The sequence below is a fragment of the Anomaloglossus baeobatrachus genome, chromosome 4, assembly GCF_048569485.1.
Source record: "Anomaloglossus baeobatrachus isolate aAnoBae1 chromosome 4, aAnoBae1.hap1, whole genome shotgun sequence".
In the NCBI taxonomy this organism is placed as follows: domain Eukaryota; kingdom Metazoa; phylum Chordata; class Amphibia; order Anura; family Aromobatidae; genus Anomaloglossus; species Anomaloglossus baeobatrachus.
In genome coordinates, this window is record NC_134356.1 from 115,407,968 (window position 1) to 115,433,574 (window position 25,607).

At 46.3% G+C, this 25,607-nt stretch overlaps 1 protein-coding gene across 2 annotated transcripts in view; it reads left to right on the forward strand.

The window, feature by feature from the left end:
• RGS14 (regulator of G protein signaling 14) overlaps positions 1–25,607 on the forward strand; it is a 277,457-nt gene that overhangs the window by 72,470 nt on the left and 179,380 nt on the right. For both annotated transcript variants that reach the window (XM_075344512.1, XM_075344513.1), the window contains one exon: positions 17,562–17,705. In XM_075344512.1, coding sequence (XP_075200627.1) covers positions 17,562–17,705 — 144 coding nt within the window. The remainder of the gene's footprint in view (positions 1–17,561; positions 17,706–25,607) is intronic.

Genomic DNA, 25,607 nt, shown 5'->3' on the forward strand with positions numbered 1-25,607 from the left:
TCAAACAAACTTAAACAAACTCAGTGGTGGTCCCAACGGGGACTGCTGCAGCGGGCATCCGCTGCCCTACTCCGGACTTTCAGCGTCATTCGAGGGAGGGGGTGCAGGACTCACTCGGCTCTCCTGGCTGCCCCGCAGTTTGGCATCTAGGGCGAACCACCCCCTCTCTCCACAGTGCCGGGTATACTGCACTATGTCACCCGGCATCAGGTTACGGCCGGGGTGCTCCTCGGGCAGGTGGGCATTCACATCCCGCCGGGCTATAAACACTTCGGCCTCCAGGCCCGGTTCGTATATAAACCCATAGCCCCGGCGGACATCAAACCGCCTCACCTGTCCTTCATACAGCGGTCCCCGGACACGGAATGTTGCTTGCCGGAGGTTCTCCTTTTCTCTAATTGCTCGGGCCACCAGCTCCGCCTTTTTCCTCTCTCTCTCACCGATCTCCAGGCCCAGCGGTACTGGCTCCCTGTCCCAATACGGTGCTGCTGCGAGCTCCGGTGCACGGGTCAGGCCCCGCGGGACATTCTGGACGTTGCCCACTGTCAGGGATCTGGGCGACAAGTCCCGCGGTGTCTTGGCCTTGGGCGCCACCTTGCAGCGACAACCCGGCGCTACCTCAGTCGAGGTGTGGGGTATGGGCACAGGGGCTTTCCGCAGCTGGGCCTCCGGCTTGGAGCGGGTCATCGGCTCTGGCTCGGGGACTTGCTCTGGAGACGCCTCCGGTGCGGTTTTCGGAGCCTTCCAAGGCAGCATCTCCGGTCGACTACGGGCTCCGGCTACAGGTCGGCCTGCCTGGGCGGGGATGCTGGGTATTGCTACCGGTTGCGGTGGTAGCAGGCCTAGTGGCGGGGTCACGGCCTCCGAGACGGGTGGCGAGGGAGGCAGCGGGGGGAGAGGGCTTGGACCGGGTCCCGCAGCCGCGATGACTGGCCCTTCCAGGGCATCGGGGCGTGGGTCACTCACCCTCCCTTCCTCCGCTTACTCCTCGCGTCTCCGCACGGCTGCTATAACGTCCGCCATGTCGGTCTCCCACTCCTCCATGAGGAGCTGCATCTTAACCTGCAGCCGTTGGTAGAGCTGCGCGGTCCGGATCTCCCCCCACGCCGCGGTTCCAGGCGCGGGGGCTACGGTGTTGCGGGACGGCATCCACATGCTGCTGGCGGCTTCTCCCAAGAACAAGATGTCCGCAGAGTCCTGGCGTCCCTGGTTTTATAGCTGCTCTCACATGCAGCCAGCCGCCATCGCGTCCCCCTTAGCTTCTTTCCGGCCCTTCCTCTATTGGGGCGGGCTTTTGGCCTTCGCGCCTCTGCTACTCGAGAAGACGCTCGAGCGGGAACTTTTCGCGCCAAAGATGGCGACTTCCGAAATTTTTCAGCCGGATACCTCCAGCGGTCACAAGGCGCCTTGCGGCACTGTGGTACTCACTCAGCCTGAGACGATGACACAGTTCTCGGTAAAACACACGGCTGGAAAGACGGTTCCCACGGACGGCTGCACTTGCTTTCCCCAGTAGGTGACGGGGACGGTCCCTCTGTCCTGCACCTAAGTTGATAATGGTTGCGATGGGTTCCCACCGGTAACCCACTCCCCGGCTTGGATATGGGCCGGAGGAGCCCTACTTTGCCCGCAGGCGCTGGCCCTGAGAAACTGGTGCCCTGGCGGTGGCGGTGTCTCTCCTCAATGGTTGGACTGTTGCCTTCAATCGGGACTTGGTTGTTTGGAGACAGACGTCCCCTTCACTGACGGATTTGGCAAATTTACGGCGACTCCTAGCCTTGCCGGGGTCCGAGAGGCCCCTGCCCTGGTGCTGACTGTTCTTCGTATACTGCTCCAGATCGCCGGGCCACTACCCGTCCGCGGTCCTTCCAGCAACCTCCGAGCAGTCCCCCTCCAGACTGTCACCGCCGTCTGCTGACCTTGCTGACACTGTCCGGGCACACAGCCGGACCAACTTCAGGCTTTCTTACTGACACTTTTACTCTTTTCTTCTGCTCCTCTACTACTTCACTTCCACTTCACTTAGCTCCTCTACCACTTCCTTCTACTTTCCTCCCCTAACTGAACTCAACTCGTTCTCTTGACTCCTAAACTCCTCTCTCTTCCTCCTCCAAACTCTAACTGCCTGGTTCTTCCCGCCTCCAGGGCTGTGAACTCCTCGGTGGGCGGAGCCAACCGCCTGGCCCACCCCCTGGTGAGAACATCAGCCCCTGGAGGAAGGCAACAAGGATTTTGGTAGCTTTGGTGTTCCTAACTGGGGTGTAGGGTGTGGTGGTGTGATGACCTGTGACCCCTGGCTTGCCCAGGGCGTCACATGGTCACCTTCCAGCAGGTTTGGCTTTAGTACTAGATGTGTCCTCAGTCTCTGGTTTTACTAGCGGAGCACGTTGGTTCTTCTCCTCTAGTCAAGGGACCAGTCCCCATTCTGCAGCCATGTCCCTCCACTCCAATGTACAGTATGTGGAACGAGTCCACGGATGTTTGGCGCACTCCCCATGGGCCCTAGGACCCTTTCTGTCTTCCGCCTGGGTCAAGCTGCACCAGCTCCAGACTACAGGTCTTCACTCCTCCTCTGCTCCTTCTCGACTCCCCTCTCTCTGTTACTACAGTCTTCCCTCACTCACTAGACTCCACCCCAGTCCCGTCAGATTAGGGGGAGAGAGGTGTCATCACCAGTTGTGGCTATTCATAGCATTAATGGCACCAAGCCCTAACCCTGACCCGGTGGGGAGCTGCTAACTGAGAGTGTTGTGTGTTTTGTGTGCATATCGGTGAATGACCTCTTCCTTACCCAGGATGGGATACCACACCTCTGGCTGAGGTGCAGTACCTCTGTGGCAACTGAAGCCTCAGGGGCGTCACATCAGCAGCACAGTGATCATGGTGTGTGCGGCTGACCTGTATAGAAAACAGCCACTAAATTATGGTTCATTTAGAACAGCCAATAATTGGGGAATAAACATTCCTGCCTATTGCCTGTCTAAACAGGCCACCAATCACCAAATTAAATAAATTATATAAGCTCATACGTTGGGTGCCTGATTCAAATTTATCATTCTTGACAGCACATTGCCTTCTGTAATCAGTACATGTGCTGTTGAGAATGATTGTATTTACAACAGTTCTGTGCGCATAGACGTGCAGTCAGTCAGTATGAACAGCCAGTAAATGACTATTGTCCATCTTGTATATAGATGGTAGGTAGTCATTCCACCACCTGGATTGACTATTTAAATGGTTAAATGCAAAGCAGGGTACTAAATTCCTGCAAAATCTCCGTCAAGGACCTTTCTACCTGCTGCCCCAGAGTGCCTCCTCACTAGAGTTGAGCGCGGTTCGTGGTTCGAGGTTCTCCAGTTCTAGGCTCGAGTGATTTTGGGCCCTGTTCAAGATCGAACTAGAACTCGGGCTTTTTGCAAAAGCTCGATAGTTCTAGAAACGTTCTAGCAGCAAAAAACCAGCTAAATCCTAGCTTGGTTTCCGCTGTAATAGTGTAAGTCACTCTGTGAATCACACTATTATGACATTTCAGTGTATAGTGTGCGTGAACAGCGCCTTCAGATCACTGCTGTTTTTTTTTTTCCTTGTCTTCCTTCCCTAAGCGCGCGCGTGTAGTGGGGCGGGCCAGCATCTCAGCCAATCCCAGACACACACACAGCTAAGTGGACTTTTAGCCAGAGAAGCAACGGCATGTGTGATAGGATGTCCATGTCACATGTCCCTGCATTATAAAACCGGACATTTTCCTCCAGGACGCCATTATCTCTTCTGCGTCTTTGGTGTCAGACATCACTGTCGCAGCTCCGTCCTTTGTCCTATCGCTGATACAGCTGTATGCGCTCCATACACAGCGCTGGACAGCTTAGGGAGAGCACTTTCTAGCAGTCCTTTTAAGGGCTCAAACCGGCAGGGTCAGAGCCATAGGTGACAGGTCCTGAAAACAGAGACAGCGTCTGTGTAGCTAAGGTCAGGGATTTCCTCCCTGCATTTCCCTATTAGGAGGGAATAGAAAGGCAGGCTTCCATTCCTCTACCCAGAGCCCCACAATCCTGGCACTGTACCCTCCTGTCCTCTGCACACTCCAACTCATTATAACTAAGCCATTATACTAGCAAACACTCAGTGTACCTAGTGGCATCCTATACGTGGCTATTGGACTTTGCTATAGTCCCACTAGTGCAAAGACATTTGCAGAGCGCGTCTGCCTGCATTGCACACTCCAACTCATTATAACTAAGCCATTATACTAGCAAACACTCAGTGTACCTAGTGGCATCCTAAACGTGGCTATTGGACTTTGCTATAGTCCCACTAGTGCAAAGACATTTGCAGAGCACGTCTGCCTGCATTGCACACTCCAACTCATTATAACTAAGCCATTATACTAGCAAACACTCAGTGTACCTAGTGGCATCCTAAACGTGGCTATTGGACTTTGCTATAGTCCCACTAGTGCAAAGACATTTGCAGAGCACCTCTGCCTGCATTGCACACTCCAACTCATTATAACTAAGCCATTATACTAGCAAACACTCAGTGTACCTAGTGGCATCCTAAACGTGGCTATTGGACTTTGCTATAGTCCCACTAGTGCAAAGACATTTGCAGAGCACGTCTGCCTGTATTGCACACTCCAACTCATTATAACTAAGCCATTATACTAGCAAACACTCAGTGTACCTAGTGGCATCCTAAACGTGGCTATTGGACTTTGCTATAGTCCCACTAGTGCAAAGACATTTGCAGAGCACGTCTGCCTGCATTGCACACTCCAACTCATTATAACTAAGCCATTATACTAGCAAACACTCAGTGTACCTAGTGGCATCCTAAACGTGGCTATTGGACTTTGCTATAGTCCCACTAGTGCAAAGACATTTGCAGAGCACGTCTGCCTGCATTGCACACTCCAACTCATTATAACTAAGCCATTATACTAGCAAACACTCAGTGTACCTAGTGGCATCCTAAACGTGGCTATTGGACTTTGCTATAGTCCCACTAGTGCAAAGACATTTGCAGAGCACGTCTGCCTGCATTGCACACTCCAACTCATTATAACTAAGCCATTATACTAGCAAACACTCAGTGTACCTAGTGGCATCCTAAACGTGGCTATTGGACTTTGCTATAGTCCCACTAGTGCAAAGACATTTGCAGAGCGCGTCTGCCTGCATTGCACACTCCAACTCATTATAACTAAGCCATTATACTAGCAATTTTTGCTGCCAGTTTAAGGGCCGTAGTTGCATTGTCAGGGATATTTATTCTTTATTATTCTGCTGTTAATAAAGCTAGACCACCGCTGCAATCTACACCACCTCTCAATTTTTACTACCACATTTTCAGTCCACAATCTTGTCGCAATCAACATGAGTGGCAAAATGACAGATGCTGGTGGAAAGGGGAAGAGGCGTGGTGGAAAAGGCAAAAAAGGTTTTGTCCGTGGGGAAGGTGGCAAAGCTCCATTATCATCTGCTGAAGATAGACCATCTACCAGCAAAAGTAAGATGTCTACTACTTACCGTTGACAATCCGATGTGTTCCCTTTTTTACGGACACGAACAACAGGAACAAAGGTAGATGATGGGCAAAAAAGGAAAATGCTTGAATGGATCTCAAGTGGTCCAACAAGTGCCCTCTCCTCCACCTCAACTACCGCATCCAAAAAACACCAGTCCTCTGAGTTGTCATCCCAATCAAACTTGATTTCTCCCAGCTCTGAAGTCTCCATCAGCCCTGCACAGTATGGTGGAACTGAGATGGCTGAGTCTGCAGAGCTGTTCAGTCACACTATAGCCTGGGAATCAGAGGTCTGCTCCCAAGCTACAGTGAGTACAGAACAGGAAATGGTCTGCAGTGATGCCCAGAACCTTTGTGACTCTGATTCAGGCCGTGAGGACCAAGGTTCGGAGCATAATGTTGACCCTTTGTCACAAACTGTAACACCTGTGGTTATAGACAATGAGGAACATACTGATGAAGATGAGACTCAGATACCCGATTGGGATGACAACTTAAATATTCGGTCAGGGCAAGAAGAGGCTCGGTCTGAGGGGGAGGGGAGTGCAAACACAACAATTGATGATGAAGTTCTAGATCCCACCTACTGTCAACCCACAGTCAGGCACTCGAGGAGGTCAACAGAGGTGGTGGAGGAGGATGCAACTGATGACGAAGTTACCTTGCGCCTTCCTGGACAGAGTCGGAGTACTGGTAGCACGTCTACAACTGCATCCTCAGCCACCACTCTGCCTCTGAGCATTATTCGGGGTGGATCAACAGGTCGCATGGCCTCTAAGCCTTGCCTAGCCTGGTCCTTTTTTGACATAGAAAAAGATCGCCCAAATTATGTGATCTGTAAAATTTGTCATGGTTCTCTTAGTAGAGGTCAAAACCTCAGCAGTTTGACAACTTCTTCCATGAATCGTCACATGAATAAATATCATATGGCCCGGTGGGAAGCTCACCGTGCTGCAATGCGGCCTAGCGGAGCGAACCATCCACCGCCTGCCCCTTCCAGTGCATCCGCGCGCTCGTCATCTTCTAGGACTGTGGGGACAGCTGTCACACCTGTTTTTCCACCCACAACTTCCACCACTGTAACCGCAACAGGCAGTTTGCTTGGTAGGTCGTCAGTTGTTTTGGAAGGGGAAACAAGTGAGTGTGTACAGCTCTCTCAGGCATCGATAGCACCAACTTTGGATGAAGGCAACATCATGTCTCCGCCTGCACTTTCCTCACAAACCTGCATTTTTCCAGGGACACCCTACTCAACACCGTCTACACACAGCAGCCAGATCTCTGTCCCTCAGATGTGGACAAATAAAAGGCCATTTCCTGCGACCCATGACAAAGCTAAGAGGTTGACTCTATCCCTCTGTAAGCTGTTGGCTACAGAAATGCTGCCTTTCCGCCTAGTGGACACACAGGATTTTAGAGACCTTATGTCTGTCGCTGTGCCCCAGTACCAGATGCCTAGTCGCCACTACTTTTCTAAGAAAGGTGTGCCCGCGCTACACCAGCATGTCGCACACAACATCACCGCTTCATTGAGAAACTCTGTGTGTGAACGGGTGCATTTCACCACCGATACTTGGACCAGTAAGCATGGACAGGGACGTTACATGTCGCTCACTGGGCACTGGGTAACTATGGTGATAGATGGTGAAGGGTCTGCTGCACAAGTCTTGCCGTCCCCACGACTTGTGTGTCAATCCTCTGTCTGTCCAAGTTCCGCCACTGCTTCTGCATCCTCCACCTCATCTGGGTCCTCCACCTCCGCCCCAAGCCTGCCTGGTCAGGCCACCAGCGTTCTCACTGCGCAGAAGGAATCACGCACCCCTCATTACTATGCTGGCAGCAGAGCGCAACGGCATCAGGCGGTCTTTAGCTTGACATGTCTTGGGAATAAGAGTCACACAGCTGAGGAGTTGTGGTCAGCTCTGCGGTCCGAGTTTAATAAATGGTTGTCTCCACTCAACCTGCAGCCTGGTAAGGCCGTGTGCGACAATGCTGCAAACCTGGGTGCGGCCCTTCGCCTGGGCAAGGTGACACACGTACCTTGTATGGCTCACGTGTTGAACCTTGTCGTGCAGCAATTTTTAACACAGTATCCCGGCCTAGATGGCCATCTGAACAGGGCACGAAAACTGTCTGCTCACTTCCGCCGTTCAAGCGCCGCAGCTGAGCGACTTGCATCGCTCCAGAAGTCTTTCGGCCTGCCGGTTCATCGCCTGAAATGCGATGTGGCGACACGCTGGAATTCAACTCTCCACATGTTACAACGACTGTGGCAGCACCGCCGTGCCCTGGTGCAATACGTCATGACGTATAGCCTGGGCCAACGAGATGCAGAGGTGGGGCAGATCACCCTGATGGAGTGGTCTCAGATCAAGGACCTATGCACCCTTCTGCACAGTTTCGACATGGCGACGAATATGTTTAGCGCTGACAATGCCATTATCAGCATGACGATTCCAGTCATTTACATGCTGGAACACACGCTAAACACTATTCGGAGTCAGGGGGTGGGACAACAGGAAGGGGATGAACTACAGGAGGATTCATATGCGCAAGACACAACAACATCACCAAGGTCCAGACGTTCATCATCACCAAGGCGCCAGGCATGGGAGCATGGGGGACAGGGATCAACAAGGGCGCATGGTAGCAGGCGAGATGTTGAGGAAGGTGCAGGAGAACATGAAGAAATGGAGGACGAACTGTCCATGGACATGGAAGACTCAGCAGATGAGGGAGACCTTGGTCAAATTTCAGTTGAAAGAGGTTGGGGGGAGATGTCAGAGGAAGAAAGAACGGTTAGCTCCTCTATGCCACAAACACAGCGTGGACTTGGTCCGCATGGCTGCGCAAGACACATGAGTGCCTTCTTGTTACACTACCTCCAACATGACCCTCGTATTGTCAAAATTAGAAGTGATGATGACTACTGGCTTGCCACACTATTAGATCCCCGGTACAAGTCCAAATTTTGTGACATAATTCCAGCCATAGAAAGGGACGCACGTATGCAGGAGTATCAGCAGAAGCTGTTACTCGATCTTAGATCCGCTTTTCCACCAAACAACCGTGCAGGTGCAGGGAGTGAATCTCCCAGTTGTAACTTGACAAACATGGGACGGTCTCGTCATCTTCAACAGTCTACACGTACCAGTAGGACCGTATCTGGTGCTGGTAACAGCAATTTTATGGAATCTTTTCATAATTTTTTTAGACCCTCCTTTGCAAGGCCACCAGAGACAACAAGTCTGACACATAGTCAACGGCTGGAGAGGATGATACAGGAGTATCTCCAAATGAACATCGATGCCATGACTTGCCTTGCTCCTTTTGGGCTTCAAACCTAGAAAAATGGCCAGAGCTCTCAACTTACGCCTTGGAGATTTTGTCGTGTCCAGCTGCCAGCGTTGTCTCTGAATGTGTCTTCAGTGCTGCTGGGTGTGTGCTGACAGATAAGCGCACGCGTCTGTCCAGTGACAATGTGGACAGACTGACGTTCATCAAAATGAACAAGTCATGGATCCAGAAGGAATTTACAACCCCTGTGTCATCCTGGGGAGAGTAAATGCTTGTGGATTTGGAATGTGCGTGATGCAAATCTAGCTGTGAAGTGTACAACTAGGGCACAAGTGCTGCCACTGAATGGGTGGGTGTGTGTGGGGCACAATTTTTGGAAAAAAAGGGAGACTCCGCTTGGAGTAACCCTTGCTTACATTGTTTTTAAAAGAAGCCAAGATGAACAAGTCATGGTTCAGCAAAGACGTTATCTACCTACCCCTGTGTCATGCTGGGGACGGTTAATTATGGCGTATTTTTGAATGTGCTTGATGCAAATCAAAACATCCTGTTTGCAACTAGGGCCCAAGTGCTGCCACTGATGGGGTGGGTGTCTGTGTGGCCCAATTTTTGGAAAAAAGGGAGACTCCGCTTGGAGTAACCCTTGCTTACATTGTTTTTAAAAATGATCCAAGATGAACAAGTCATGGTTCAGCAAAGACTTTATCTACCTACCCCGGTGTCATCCTGGGGACGGTTAATTATGGCGTATTTTTGAATGTGCTTGATGCAAATCAAAACATCCTGTTTGCAACTAGGGCCCAAGTGCTGCCACTGATGGGGTGGGTGTCTGTGTGGCCCAATTTTTGGAAAACAGGGAGACTCCGCTTGGAGTAACCCTTGCTTGCTGTGTTTTTAAAAGAAGCCAAGATGAACAGAGCTGGGATCAGGAAAGACTTTGCTACCTACCCTGGTGTCATCCTGGGGACGGTTAATTATGGCGTATTTTTGAATGTGCTTGATGCAAATCTAGCTGTGAAGTGTACAACTAGGGCACAAGTGCTGCCACTGAATGGGTGGGTGTGTGTGGGGCACAATTTTTGGAAAAAAAGGGAGACTCCGCTTGGAGTAACCCTTGCTTACATTGTTTTTAAAAGAAGCCAAGATGAACAAGTCATGGTTCAGCAAAGACTTTATCTACCTACCCCGGTGTCATGCTGGGGACGGTTAATTATGGCGTATTTTTGAATGTGCTTGATGCAAATCTAGCTGTGAAGTGTACAACTGGGGCACAAGTGCTGCCACTGTATGGGTGGGTGTGTGTGGGGCCCAATTTTTGGAAAAAAGGGAGACTCCGCTTGGAGTCACCTTGCGGTGTTTTACATGACTTTAGAAGGGCGTGCCATGCCTATATCTGTGTCTCCTCCTCTTTTTCCTTGTCCAGCTCTTTTGTTTTTGCATAAGTATATGTCCTTGTCACTTTCCCATGTGTTTGTGTTGTGTTGTGATTTGTTTGTGACCTTTTGGACACCTTTGAGGGTGTTTTCTAGGTGTTTTTATGTGTTTGTGATTGCCTGCCATTGTTTCCTATGCAGTTCGAGTTCGGTTCGTCGAACGTTCGACGAGCCGAACTCGAACGGGACCTCCGTTCGGCGAACCGACCTCGAGCCGAACCGGGACCAGTTCGCTCATCTCTACTCTTCACACCACTCCTGCTTGCCATCTAATCTGACATATTTTACAATCAAAAATACAGGCGTTTCTTTTTTTTTTGGTGGACATGGTTTCACAGGGCATTCAACTAGACAAAAATCATTTGGTTAAGCTCTTTTCACACTGCTGATTTTAATTTAGTTGTTCCAGATCTCTCACAAGCCAGACACTAGTGGGTCCACTGGATCCCTTTAGCTATAACTGGGTCCATTGGGATTGCATAATGGGGCACAGCATTTTACATAGTTACATAGTTACTTAGGTTGAAAAAAGACCTAGGTCCATCTAGTTCAACCTTCCTCCACCAGTTCTACATTTAGTCACTAAGTCATTTATAACCAACAATGTTTTGTGTACTGAGGAAATCATCCAGCCCTTTTTTAAAAGCTGTTATAGTATCTGCCATTACTACCTCTTGTGGTAGTGTATTCCACAGTCTGACCACTCTAACTGTAAAGAACCCTTTCCTATTTAGGTGTCGGAATCGCTTTTCTTCCACTCGCAGTGAGTGCCCCCTGGTCCTTAGTATTGTTTTTGGAAGAAATAAGTCATGTGCCAGTCCTTTATATTGACCACACATGTATTTATACATATAAATGAGATCTCCTCTGAGACGTCTTTTTTCTAAGCTAAACATATCTAACTTTTTCAACCTGCCATCATATGGGAGGCCTTCCATTCCTTGTAATAGTCTAGTTGCCCGCCTTTGAACTGACTCTAACTTCTGAATGTCCTTTTTAAAATGTGGAGCCCAAAACTGGATCCCGTATTCCAGATGTGGCCTTACAAGTGATTTATACAGGGGTAACAATACGTTGGGATCACGGGATCTAATCTCTCTTTTTATACACCCTAAAATCTTGTTTGCTTTAGCAGCTGCTGCTTGACATTGAGTGCTGCTGCTCAGCTTATTTGTAATGAGAATACCCAAGTCCTTCTCCTGTTCTGTAGTCCCGAGTTTACTTCCATTTAATGTATACGCAGCTATAGGATTACTCCATCCTAGGTGCATTACTTTACATTTATCAACATTAAATCTCATTTGCCAAGTATCTGCCCATTCTGACATCTTATCCAGATCTTTTTGTAATATTGTACTATCCAGGTCAGTTTTTAATATCCTACATAGTTTGGTGTCATCGGCAAAGACTGACACTGTACTATCAATCCCATCCACAAGGTCATTAATAAAGAGAGTAAAAGAATCGGTCCAAGCACAGATCCCTGCGGCACCCCACTGCTGACTATAGCCCATTTAGAGAATGTACCATTTATGACTACTCTTTGTTTCCTATCTTTTAGCCAATTCCTTACCCAGTTGCATATTGTGTCCCCTAGTCCTTGCTTCTGGAGCTTTAGTATAAGGCTATTATGTGGTACAGTATCAAATGCCTTTGCAAAGTCCAAATAAATCACATCAGCTGCATTACCAATATCCAGGTTTGAACTTACCCCCTCATAGAACCCCAACAGGTTGGTTAGACACGACTTATCTTTCATGAATCCATGCTGTTTGTCAGTTATCATATTATTTTCTGCAATATATTTTTGCATGTCATCCCTTAAAATGCCCTCAAAAACTTTGCATACTACTGATGTCTGGCTTACTGGACGGTAGTTGCCTGGATCTACCCTCTTACCTTTCTTAAATATCGGTACCACATCAGCAATCCTCCAATCCTGAGGCACCAACCCCGTTACAAGTGAGTCTAAAAAGATGAGATACAGCGGTCTGTCGATTACGGAGCTTTACAACACAAAATAATGCAGTAAATTGTGGTGTTTTTATCCAGCTCTGTCACCATATCCTTGTCCTGTAAGTAGTGTGGCTGAAAATATTAAAGGGGTTGTTCGGGCTGAAATAAAGTCTCAAGACACTCTAGGTGACTGAAGATTAGAGATGAGCGATCCTGATCCGCAAAGATCGGAAAATGTTAAAATCATACGATTTTTGTAGGATCGGATCGGGATCGAACATCCAAGCATTTACCGCAGAAGTTGGCGATCTTACCAAGGATTGGTAGATGATCAGATGGCAAAAACCATCCTTTCCCTGCCCATCACAGTCATATCAAGTATTGGCATGGCTGCGATTGACCTCTGCAAAAAAAAGGAAGTAAAAGCGTTAAAGCAGTACTTTCCACATCCCCGCAGCTGCAGCTCTACTTCAGGGTCCGTTAATTGTCCTTCATCCATATTCACTGCTTTCCCCTTCCACCGGTGTCTGTGATTGGCTGCCGTTGGACCCTGCCCTCATCCTTTGAGACAGCGCCTGTGCTTGGTTGGAATCACACATGGTGTGTTCTTATACTGATAAGTAAATAAATAAAACAATTGGCATATTATGATACCCAGCACAGATAAAGCCCATGGTTGCAGCTTATCCTGGCTGTGTATTAAAGCAAGAGGAAGCGCAAGCTGCACTTTTTTTTTGTAATTTAAATAAATAATTTCAAAAATCGGTATGCAGTTCCCCCCAATTTTGATACCCAGCCATGATAATGCCTAAGAGCTGGGGGCTGGTGTTCTCAGGCTGGGGAGACCCCAGCCTAAAAATATCAGCCTGTAGCTGCCCAGAATTGCCGCATACATTAGATGCGACAGTCTCGGTACTTTATCCGGCGCTTCCCAATTGCCCTGATGCAATGGCAATCAGAGTAATATAAGGAGTTAATGTCAGCCCACAGCTGCCACTAAAGCCCTGGATTAGTGATGGCGAGGGTCTATGAGACCCCCCACAATTAATCCTATAAGTAAAAAGAAATAAACACAAACACTGAAAAAAATGTTTATTCTTAAAAATATAAAAAACACCGCTTCACCAATTTCTTAACTTCCAAAATATCTAGGTCTGACGTAATCCACACTATGAAGTCCCACAACGCTTTTAGCTCTGCTACATCTGAATTCACAGCGAGCGCCATAGAGCATGACTACCCACTGTTGGTCATGATTAAGGGTGGATGTACACCAGAAACGCATTGATATATACGCTGCTATAGTGGTTTCCTTTTGAATGTTTGATGTCCCATGTACATGAATTTTCCAAGCAATAAAGATGAAATTGTTCATTTAAGCTGGACCATCCTATTATAATTACTGTATTATGTGCGCATTTTATAGTAACAAAGTATTTCATAGTATAAGTTATTAATGAGTTAGGGGTACTTCACACACAGCGAGATCGCTACTGAGATCACTGCTGAGTCACGTTTTTTGTGACCTCATTAGCGATCTCGCTGTGTGTGACACTGAGCAGCGATCTGGCCCCTGCTGTGAGATTGCTGCTCGTTACACACAGCCCTGGTTCGTTTTTTTATTGTTGCTCTCCCGCTGATAAGCACACATCGCTGTGTGTGACAGCGAGAGAGCAACAATCCTGAATGTGCAGGGAGCAGGAGCCGGCATCTGACAGCCTGCGGTAAGCTGTAACCAAGGTAAACATCGGGTAACCAAGGTGGTTACCCGATATTTACCTTCGTTACCAGCCTCCGCAGCTCTCATGCTGCCAGTGCCGGCTCCTGCTCCCTGCACACGCTAAGCTAAGCGGTGTGCGCTGGTAACTAAGGTAAACATCGGGTAACCATACCCAATGTTTACCTTAGTTACCAGTGTCCGCAGCTTCCAAACGCTGGCTCCGTGCAAGCACAGCGTCGCTTGCACGTTGCTGCTGGCTGGGGGCTGGTCACTGGTCGCTGGTGAGATCTGCCTGTTTGACAGCTCACCAGCGACCATGTAGCGACGCAGCAGCGATCCTGACCAGGTCAGATCGCTGGTGGGATCGCTGCTGTGTCGCTAAAGTGTGACGGTACACTTAGCAAGTGTTGATAGTGAATAGAGTAAGATAAGAATGCTAAGTAGGGTATATATAAGATAGATAGAGTTTGTTAGTAACAGGAAGAAGTTATGTGCAGGTGCTAGCAGGCCCAGAGATAAAGACTTTTGGTAACCGAGGAAACTAGAGTAAGATGGGAAAAGTGAGTGAGAGTTGGATAGTGCAACAGGCCAGAAAGAGCATTAGTTCTGGCGTTAGGTTCCTGATGTGAGGACGAGCTCTGTACTAGGGACCGTCAGAGAACTACGAGTTATCCTTCGTGGTGTCCGGAGCCTACGGCTCACCTCGTGATGTGCACAGTACAGAAACGGGAAAAGTAGAAGTTTAGACTCGGCTGCTGGAAGGTCAATACCCAGGAGGATGGCTAGACAGTAAAATTACCTAACAAAACAGCGGCATCAGAACAGGATTGTATGACCATGTCTGTCCAGAAAATTGAAAATCAAATAAAGCATTTGTTGTTGAGTTACAAAGAATCTCTCAGAGTGACATGTTTTCCTGCTACGCCTACGATGGTGACCGGCAGTGGGGTGGCGGATGCACCTCTGAAGACACAAGTTCAGACTAGTAAAGTAGATTGGAACCCTGCTGGCCATCCTCTGGCTCTCCTCTACATGTATGTGACTTCAGAGAAGCCATAAAAGTCTAGTCTTCATGAGCACAAGTATGGAAATCACATACACGAGGTCACATGACCACTAAGAACACAAAGTGTCTTTGTGAGCAGTGCACACTATCATGATTTGGAAGTCTCAAATATTTCAACTTTAGCCAGGAAAACCCTATAATGGAAACCTGTCATGTAAACAAAACTTTATAAACCTGCAGAAATGGGGTTAATCTGCAGGTTAATAGCATTCTGAAGTTGTGCGGCTGCTGTACTGTGAGCCCTGCTGCTGGGAAGAAATGATCTTTATTACTCCCGGAAGCCTCGGGCTTCAGTCATCGCTCTGCCCATAGAGAATGGCATCTGTAACCATACCCTGGCACAGACTGACAGCTGACTCTGTACTGAAGCACTTTAGAGGCCACTGTCAGTCAATGCCAGGGCACAGTTACAACTGCTGAACACTATGCACAGAGAGGTCACCCCTATGACTGAAATAATTTAAAAAAAGGCAAGCATTCCCCCCAATTTTGATACCCAGCCATGATAAAGCCGACAGCTGGGAGCTGGTATTCTCAGGCTGAGGAGGCCAATGGATATTGGGACCCCCATCCTAAAAATAACAGCCTGCAGCCCCCAAAGATTGTCGCATTCATAAGATGTGACAATCTCATAACTGTACCCGACTCATCCCAATTGTCCTGGTGTGATGGCAATCAGGGTATTAAGGGGTTAATAACAGCTCACAGCTTCCGCTAAGCGCTAGATTAGTAATGGGAGACGTCTATGAGACCCATTCATTACTAATCTGTAAGTGAAAAACAAATAAACAAAAACACCAAAAAAATGCTTAATTTGAAATAAAATACAAAACCCCCACTCTTTTTAACCTCTTTATTAACCCCCCCAAAAACAACCAGGTCTTATATAGTCCACACGAGGTCCCATGATGATTCCAGCTTTGTTGCGCAGCATCAGAGAGTAAACAGTTTGGTTTAGCGAAGTAACAATACTTCTGCTCCACACTATCAATCAGGGGTCTTGAACAGGTATCATGAGACAAGCCCTTCAAGTATAATGCGCTGTGATTTATTGATAACAAACACTGGAGGGGATGCCCATAGCAAATTAAGTAGATATTAGGGATTAGGCTTCATTTTTGTAATTTGTACATTGAGGCTAAGTTCCCACAATGAGTGTTTGATGAGTTTTTTTATGTAGGTTTTCTACAGCATGTATGCACTTCTTAGGTAAATTAGGTTACTTGCATTTTTTTTCATTGCGTTTTTTCAGTGTGTTTTTTTACGTGTTATCATGTTTTGTCTTTTGTGGTATGTCATATTGGTATTGCACATTGACAAAACTTTATTGATATAGATTACATGGATTTTAGTGTGTTTCTGCAATGAAATCGCCCTAAAAATGCATAAGTATTTTTTTTTACCTGTGGAATTTTTGCAACTAATCCAAAACAGCGTACCTGCAAAAGAAATTGACATGGTCCAGGTTTCAAAAAACAGATTGCAGGTCAGTTTAAGCCAAGTTAAAAAAAATATCTACCAATCCCATCCACTTAGTTGGAACCGTAAGACGTGTTTTTTTGTGCAGCGAAAATACTCAGCTTTAAAATCCCACCAAAAGCTCATTGTGGGAACTTATCCTGAAAATGTATGTTTTTGTGAACTTGAGGTTAAGGGTGGTCTACTTTGAACGTTAAAGTGTTCAGTCACTTTATCTGCCTGCACACTGATGGATCATGACAATGTGCAAGGTGCACATTGTCATGATTCCACAATATTTCCCATGCAGATGGGCAGTCATGGGCCTGCATGTATGCGATTTGTATGCTTGAAGTCGTGTTGACCTTCACCTGCACTTCTCTTAGTTCGCTTCTATTGAGAGAAGCAAGAGAGGCAAGTCTAGTGGGCTCATGACCAAAAGTATGCAAGTTGCAAATACGCGCTCACATAACTGCAAACCTGCATGGGGAATACAATCACCCCAATTCGTCAGTCTACTGTCAGTCAGTGACAACACACTTCATTTCAGCCTGGAAAAAAAATTAAAGTTGAGTTTTATGAAAATGACTGTGATTCTGCTTTTATAATGTGTAGCTTTTAGTGGCGATACTATAGTCAATGTTATTAACAATTCTATTAGCAGTAGCACTTTTAGTTGAGTCCACCTTTTACCTATTGTAAAAAGGTTTACATGTGTTCCATGGTATCGAAGTCACATTACGACAAATTAATGTGACCATCGTTCAACCGTTGAAGGTTGCAAATTCCGCACAACTTTGCTTCCACAAACTCCAAAGTAAAGTGAGTGTGAGTGCAACTTGCTTACATTATGTCTGCAATTTGGCTGTTAATTAAAGCCAAAGCGCATCTCTAAAATAGTGTACAAGTATATTGACAAACGCAGACATGTAAAATACCATAAAATCAATAAAATAAGGGTATAAGCCTAATTTCAGAATTGTCTGCATGGAATCTTTGGGGCCATGTCCCAGCCAACAGGTGAGACTCAAGTTTGTGAGCACATATTTTTGTTGTATTTATTCATGAAGCTTTTTGGTCTGACATTACTTATCATATTGCTTTTAAGCTAAAACAAGAGTCCCAACGGATTTACACTGAATATCTCTCAAGTACTTCGTTGTGTCCAGTCAATGTGGATCAGCAGGCGGTCATCACAGAGAAGATGCTGGAGAAACCAACTCCCGACCTCTTCAAAGTCCAGCAGCTGCAGGTAACATGTCTGGGGTTATCTTAGTCAAGAACAGATTTACTTATTTAGGGTATGTTCACACGCAGCATCCACAAAGATGTAGTGTTTTTGTCCCAAAAAATGCACCAGAAACGCAATTTGACATTTTTACCGCGTTTTGCCCAATGCGTTTTTTAAGTTAAATCTATTGACTGGAAGGGCTCAAATACGCTGGAAAAACGCAAAAAGAATTGACATGCTGCATCTTCAAAAACGCAGCCAAGATGCAGCCAACAAAAGATGCCCAGTGCGGACAGCAAAATAGAAATCTCATAGACTTTGCTGGGAGAAGGAAATGCATGTAGGTGCATCTTTGTGACCTCAAAAACGCATCAAAAATGCAGCAAAAGATACCCTGTGTGAACTTGGCCTTACAGGGGATAATCTTTCTACTGTTTTCCACATGTAAATCAGATACCAACTCAAGCCAATTTTCTCTTTACATTCATTTGATTAGTTTTAACAAAAATCCAGATCTGCATCAGAAATACTTTAACTATATTAAGATGTATGAAATACATTTTTCAGTTGCAGGAACATCTATTCTGCAGCAAATTTACCACATGTAAATAACCTAACTCTGGCTACAAAGATAAAGTCAACTTACGATATATATTTGGACGATAAATGGCACTTTTTAGCAAGAAAAAAATCTTCCTAAAAAGTGTGTATCTCATATTCCTGAGACAGCTTCCTATGATGAATGAGCACACTGCATTCTTTCTGATTTCTACGAACATTGCTGTCTCTCCTCCTGCCCAACACTGATCCTTCTACTCTGGGGATGTACAGGCCATAATGGTGGACCTCATGGCCACTATAGGGTCAATGTCGAGCTGCACCCCATCCCCCACCACCACTGGGGGTCATAATTTCAACATTATCTGCATTCCTAGAATACAGATACCATTGAGAAGAGTAGTGTGACGGAAGACATTCAGCTCTCTGTTGCACCATTCAGCCTGATGGTCTGAGTCTCAGTGCAGCAGGCACAATATCATTAGATTGCGCTTGCTGTGCAGAGCCTCAGTGAACATGCAGTATTATTGGGGCAATGGGTGAGCAGTTTTATTTTTTTAATATCAGTACTTGTGGAGGGCTTTGGGGACCCTGATACTTTGTGTAGTGGACATGTGGGGGCCATGATTGTGTATATGTGGGCTGTGTGGTCCATCATACTGTGTGCTGTGTGGGGGTGGCTGTGGGGGTATTGTACTTTTTATGGGGACAGTTGTAGCCATTAGCCATCATATGGAGAGGAGGCCAAGACACTGTGTGTGAAGAAACTATGAGGACATCATGCAGTGTTGAGGGTTTCTAGGGGCATCCTGCTGTGTTGGTGGGCTGCAGGAGGCATTATACTGTGCAGTGGGTCACTGTGAGGACATCATCCAATTGGGAGCTCTGTGGCGCCATTATAATATGAGTGTGGAGAAATGTGATTGCTTCATACGTCAAATTTTATCAAACTTCAATACAAACTCATATTATATTGATTTGCATCAAAAATGACAAACAATGTTGAAAAGTTGGAAAATACCATAATGTAAGTTAAAAAACACAAAATTCCAAAGGAACTGTAAAGACTGTGGAAAAAAAGTGTTTATGACTAGAAACGAAGAACTTTCAAACCAAATACTCGAACATCCATTGTGAAAAATAAGACCAAAGACAGACGTGTGTTTCCAGCATCTGATTGTGATATCTGTTTAAAGTCCCGAAACTTCAGTCCCTGTTGAAAAAGATCTGGGGAATATATTTACAAAAAAAAAATGTAAAATGGGAAGAAGAGGGAGAAATAAGGAAAAAACTGAATACACCGGTATATTTCACTCAAAGGAGAAAAACAAATCTAACTAGAAGATGTTCATTTTGAACAAAAAAATCTTGACTACTATCCAATAGTCTTGTGTACCTGCTTTGGATACTTTCCAATTAATTGTGGGAAAAGAATTAAAAAATGTACATGTGTAAGGGGTGGACGGACCCCTAGTGTGGAGAAGACGTTTTTCCCCCCCTGAAGACGCCACAGGAGTATGGTGGCACATTGTACAATGTTGTGTGTTATGTACGGTTCTCCCCCCCCTAGGTGCCAGTGTAGTGAGTGGTTCCCCTGGTAACAGTGACAGGGAAGGAAGGGGCAGGGCAGCCTAGGAGGGAAGAGAAGGGGGGAAGGTCTCTGAATGCAGAGTCCACTCCAGTGTGCAGTGAGATGTGAGAGGCAAGCAAGCTCAGTCTGAGGTGACGGGGCAGAGTGTGGAAGTGGGTGCAGAGGAAGAAGAAGCGGAGACGGGAACACCCGTAGCAAGGAAAAGCAGAGTAAACCCTTGAGAAGAAGTGGAGAAGTCGGAACTAGTCTGGAGTCGGTAGTGAGTACTGGAGCCGTCCCATAGTCTAAACAAACCCCTAGGATAGGGCTGGACTAAACCCGGGATTGGAGTGCAGCTACCAGGGGGATAACACTTGGCCCCTGCAGGCAAAGGAAAGTTACCGGGGAAAAAGGGAACCGTTTTGTAAAGGGAACCGTTTTGTAAGGAAAGAACCTTTAATGTGGAACGTACTGAAGTAAACCTGCTGCAAACAAAGAATGGAAGCTCTATACAGAAAAATTGATGTTTAGTTTACCTGCTGTCTGTAACTGCCTCTTTCCTGTGTGTGAAAAGGGAGCTGAAGAGCACAGAAAGAATGCTGACATGTATGTGCCCCTGCCATCCACACTCTGCCCCAACAACACACCTGTTTTGCAAGTGACGGCCGGGCCGGGGTTCAGCCTGCGGCCCACAAGGCGAGGGGACCCGACTACACCCCCTGAGGCGCCCCCTGCCCCCGTTACACATGACCAAACCACAAATAATCAAGTTTATCATAAAACAAACAAAATTTATACAACGATCAAACACAAGCAATTACATTTCTTCAAAACAGCAAACATTTAATAATCAAGAAATCAGACACAACCGGATATGTAGTAATCATGGACAAAGAATTGTATTTAGAGCACTTATATGAGATGTTGAACAATAATTGTACGTATAGTCGTTTAAGCCAAAACTAATGATATATGTAAAGAAATACTAAATCAATTAAGTGAGGGGGAAGAATTAGGGGTTTGGGAGAAAAAAAAACTAAGGAATTTTTAATTCCTGAATGTCCAATAATACCAGTTTTCCATAGTCTCCCCAAAACCCATAAAGAAACATTTCCACCACCACTTCAACTAATTATATCAGAAAAATTCCTACAAGAATAAACAGAGTAAATAACCAAAAAATAAGACCCAGTTAAATCTTTATTGAGACTTTTTTACAATAGAAAAAAAAGGGGGGATAAGCCGAAAAACCATTCCTTTCATAAGCTTCCTATTTATAAGCACGTGTGCATCACATAGATTATTCAAAGTTCACATATATTCAACAATTGTCCACTAGAGGTCATTGGAGCATAGAAGAAATACAAGAATACAGAGTATTCTGCTGATTAAAAGCACAAAAGGATGTTATAAATATATTCCAAAAAGAGGTCTGCATCAAATAGTAGATATTGCATAAGCTCAATACATACACAGAGAGAATATTACACAATGGCAAATAAAGGTATGCATACAGTATATATATATACACAGTGCCTACAAGTAGTATTCAACCCCCTGCAGATTTAGCAGGTTTACACATTCGGAATTAACGTGGCATTGTGACATTTGGACTGTAGATCAGCCTGGAAGTGTAAAATGCAGTGCAGCAAAAAAGAATGTTATTTCTTTTTTTTTTTTTTTTTTTTAAATTGTGAAAAGTTTATTCAGAGGGTCATTTATTATTCAACCCCTCAAACCACCAGAATTCTGTTTGGTTCCCCTAAAGTATCAAGAAGTATTTCAGGCACAAAGAACAATGAGCTTAACATGTTTGGATTAATTATCTCTTTTTCCAGCCTTTTCTGACCAATTAAGACCCTCCCCAAACTTGTGAACACCACTCATACTTGGTCAACATGGGAAAGACAAAGGAGCATTCCAAGGCCATCAGAGACAAGATCGTGGAGGGTCACAAGGCTGGCAAGGGGTACAAAACCCTTTCCAAGGAGTTGGGCCTACCTGTCTCCACTGTTGGGAGCATCATCCGGAAGTGGAAGGCTTATGGAACTACTGTTAGCCTTCCATGGCCTGGACAGCCTTTGAAAGTTTCCACCCGTGCCGAGGCCAGGCTTGTCCGAAGAGTCAAGGCTAACCCAAGGACAACAAGGAAGGAGCTCCGGGAAGATCTCATGGCAGTGGGGACATTGGTTTCAGTCAATACCATAAGTAACGTACTCCACCTCAATGGTCTCCGTTCCAGACGAGCCCGTAAGGTACCTTTACTTTAAAAGCGTCATGTCAAGGCACGTCTACAGTTTGCTCATGATCACTTGGAGGACTCTGAGACAGACTGGTTCAAGGTTCTCTGGTCTGATGAGACCAAGATCGAGATCTTTGGTGCCAACCACACACGTGACGTTTGGAGACTGGATGGCACTGCATACGACCCCAAGAATACCATCCCTACAGTCAAGCATGGTGGTGGCAGCATCATGCTGTGGGGCTGTTTCTCAGCCAAGGGGCCTGGCCATCTGGTCCGCATCCATGGGAAGATGGATAGCACGGCCTACCTGGAGATTTTGGCCAAGAACCTCCGCTCCTCCATCAAGGATCTTAAGATGGGTCGTCATTTCATCTTCCAACAAGACAACGACCCAAAGCACACAGCCAAGAAAACCAAGGCCTGGTTCAAGAGGGAAAAAATCAAGGTGTTGCAGTGGCCTAGTCAGTCTCCTGACCTTAACCCAATTGAAAACTTGTGGAAGGAGCTCAAGATTAAAGTCCACATGAGACACCCAAAGAACCTAGATAACTTGGAGAAGATCTGCATGGAGGAGTGGGCCAAGATAACTCCAGAGACCTGTGCCGGCCTGATCAGGTCTTATAAAAGACGATTATTAGCTGTAATTGCAAACAAGGGTTATTCCACAAAATATTAAACCTAGGGGTTGAATAATAATTGACCCACACTTTTATGTTGAAAATTTATTAAAATTTAACTGAGCAACATAACTTGTTGGTTTGTAAGATTTATGCATCTGTTAATAAATCCTGCTCTTGTTTGACGTTTGCAGGCTCTAACTTATTTGCATCTTATCAAACCTGCTAAATCTGCAGGGGGTTGAATACTACTTGTAGGCACTGTACATATATATATATATATATATATATATATATGTGTATATATATATATATATATATACATACATATATATATCCACCGTATATGTATATATGTATGTATATATATATATATATATATATATATATATATACAGTATATTTAGGCTAAAAAATATGCCTCATACATTTGAACTGAAAAGGAAAGGTTATTGTACAATCCAAACAGATGATTGCAAATTAATGATATAACTCAGACAATATATAAAAAAAATGGCTGTATTATCCTAGGTGTTAGGCCCCCCTCACACGCACGTGAAAAAAACGAACCGTTTTTTCACGGACGTATTAAAGGGGTGGTTTGCTCCCCGTGTGCCGTGTTTGTGGCACATGCGTGTTCTCCGTGTGTTATACGTAATAACACACGGAGAACGGAAAGTCCCACCTTACCTGATTCTTCCGGAGCTGTCTGTGGTGCTGAATGACAGTGTCCGGCACAGGCCACGCCCCGCTGACGCTGCTTCCGGCCCCCAGTGAAGAAGATGCGTTGTTCAAATTCACTGGGTGTCGGATGCAGGTGACAGCCGCGGCAGAGACTGCAGGGCTGGTGGAGGTGAGTATGTGTTTTTTTTATTTTTACAATGACAAGTGTGTTTCTCCGGCGCGTGTCACGTGGGACCGCATCCACACTACATCTGTGTGGTACGTGTGCAGGCCGCGTGACACCCGTGCTGCCGGAGTAAAATGGACATGCCGCCGTATGGAGCACACGGGCTCACGTCTGCTCCACACTGTAACGTCCTGGAGGTGGATTCACGGGACCGTGCACCGGAGTCCCCCAAAGAGGCAACCAAGAGCTAACCCCTATACAGGGACTGTCTGGTTACCCCACCAAAGGGCCTAAATGCACGGCAGCCGGAACACAGGGAGTACGGGGTACGGGTCCTTCAGAGATCGGCACAGGAGATGACTAATAGTTCAATGGGAACCGGAGGCAGGACCGATGACGGGAACCGGGTACAGGTGCCGAGTAGTCACAGCTGACGGGGTCCGGATCCAGCGGGACGTGCAGGCTGGAGCTTCCAGGTAAAGTCCAGGTGACGGGTTCAGGCTGACGGAAGATGGCAGGATCCTCAGCAAACAGTCACCAGGACACCTCCTGGGTAATCGGCACTCTGGGACAAGGTCAGGACGGCAGACGGGCTCTGCGGAAGAGACAGGGTTAATTTGGGTACAAGACACAGAGGGACCTGAACACCTAGCTATGGGAACACGTTGAACAGGCACCGCCCACAGGGAAATGGAAGTCTTATATGCCCAGTACCTGTAATTAGCCATATCCTGTTCCCGGGACGCTGGCCCTTTAAGAAGAGGTGAGTGAGCCCTAATGCACATGCGCGAGGCCCAAGTGCCGGAGACCAGAGCAGGAAGCGGCAGGTAAGGTGAAGGAGAAGCAGGGGAGCAGGAGGGAGTGTCCGGGGTCGCATAGGAACGCCGGAACTGGCTGAGGGAGGGCACAGAGGACGTACAGGAGGGGGAGTGAGAGGGTCCGCCGGGGGCAGGAGAACCAGAGACCGGAGTGGTGAGTGACAGGTGGCGACGGGATCCGGGGAGCGTGACACACACGTAGGCACGGGCCAATGGCTGAACACGTGCGTGCACATAAACCCATTGATTTTAATGGGTATACGTGTGCCCGTGTCTCCGGTACATGCGGGAATGGACCTAGCACGTACTGGAGGCACGTGCGTGTGAAGAAGGCCTTATATAGAGATAGCCTAATAAATATTGCACTCACCCATCAGTGCAGCAGATGACATCAAAGGAGGGAACTAGCAAATAATCAGAGGTATATGAACAGCCACAGTAGTCCCTCATCATGTTCACATTCCATCTACCATGGTATCATCATTCCATCTCCTTGAGTCCCCGATGAAATCTTCCTCCTTTCTCTTTACTAACAACATCAAGGTTTTCAGGAAAGTAGTCCTAATGGAAAAGTAAAAATGGAACTTCAAATTCATTAGACAACCCAAGGCTTTGAAATGTTTCAGCATGTTCTATACTATGGACTTCAATTTTGGATCTTTGTTGTTACATAGAAACTTCTTCACAACTTCTTTAAAAGAATCCCAAGCACTTTTCTCAGCAGTTTTCATTTTGTCATTATTCAAGAGTATTCGACTATCCAAACTCACAAAAATGATTTCCTTCAGTTTTGCTTCTGATAGTCCATGTAACTTGGCACAGAGGTACTTAAAAGTCTCTCCTCCTTTCGATGGAGCTTTTACAAACTTCATCATCAGTCTAAGCTTAATGGGGAGTGGTGACAGGAGAACTTTAGTTGGATCAACTAAACCTTCCACAACTATGTTCTTGAGTCCAGGTTACAAATATGTTTTAATTGGCCATCTTTTTTGGCTCCCCTGATGGGTCCTATCCCTGCTTTCCCATTCGCACAAAAAGCATGGCTACTTCGTGTATCCTCCTTGCTGCCCAAGGAGCGAAAAGAGAACTTTCAGATCACCAGATATTGACCATCCTTGAATCTTGTAGTTAAGTTTCTTGAGAATAAAGTCTAAATTCTCATAGCTTTCCTTCAAATGCACAAAAGGCCCCACAGGCACTGACGGATACTTACGGCCTTTGTACAGTAGCACAGCTTTCAGACTTTTTTTTTGATTAATCACTAC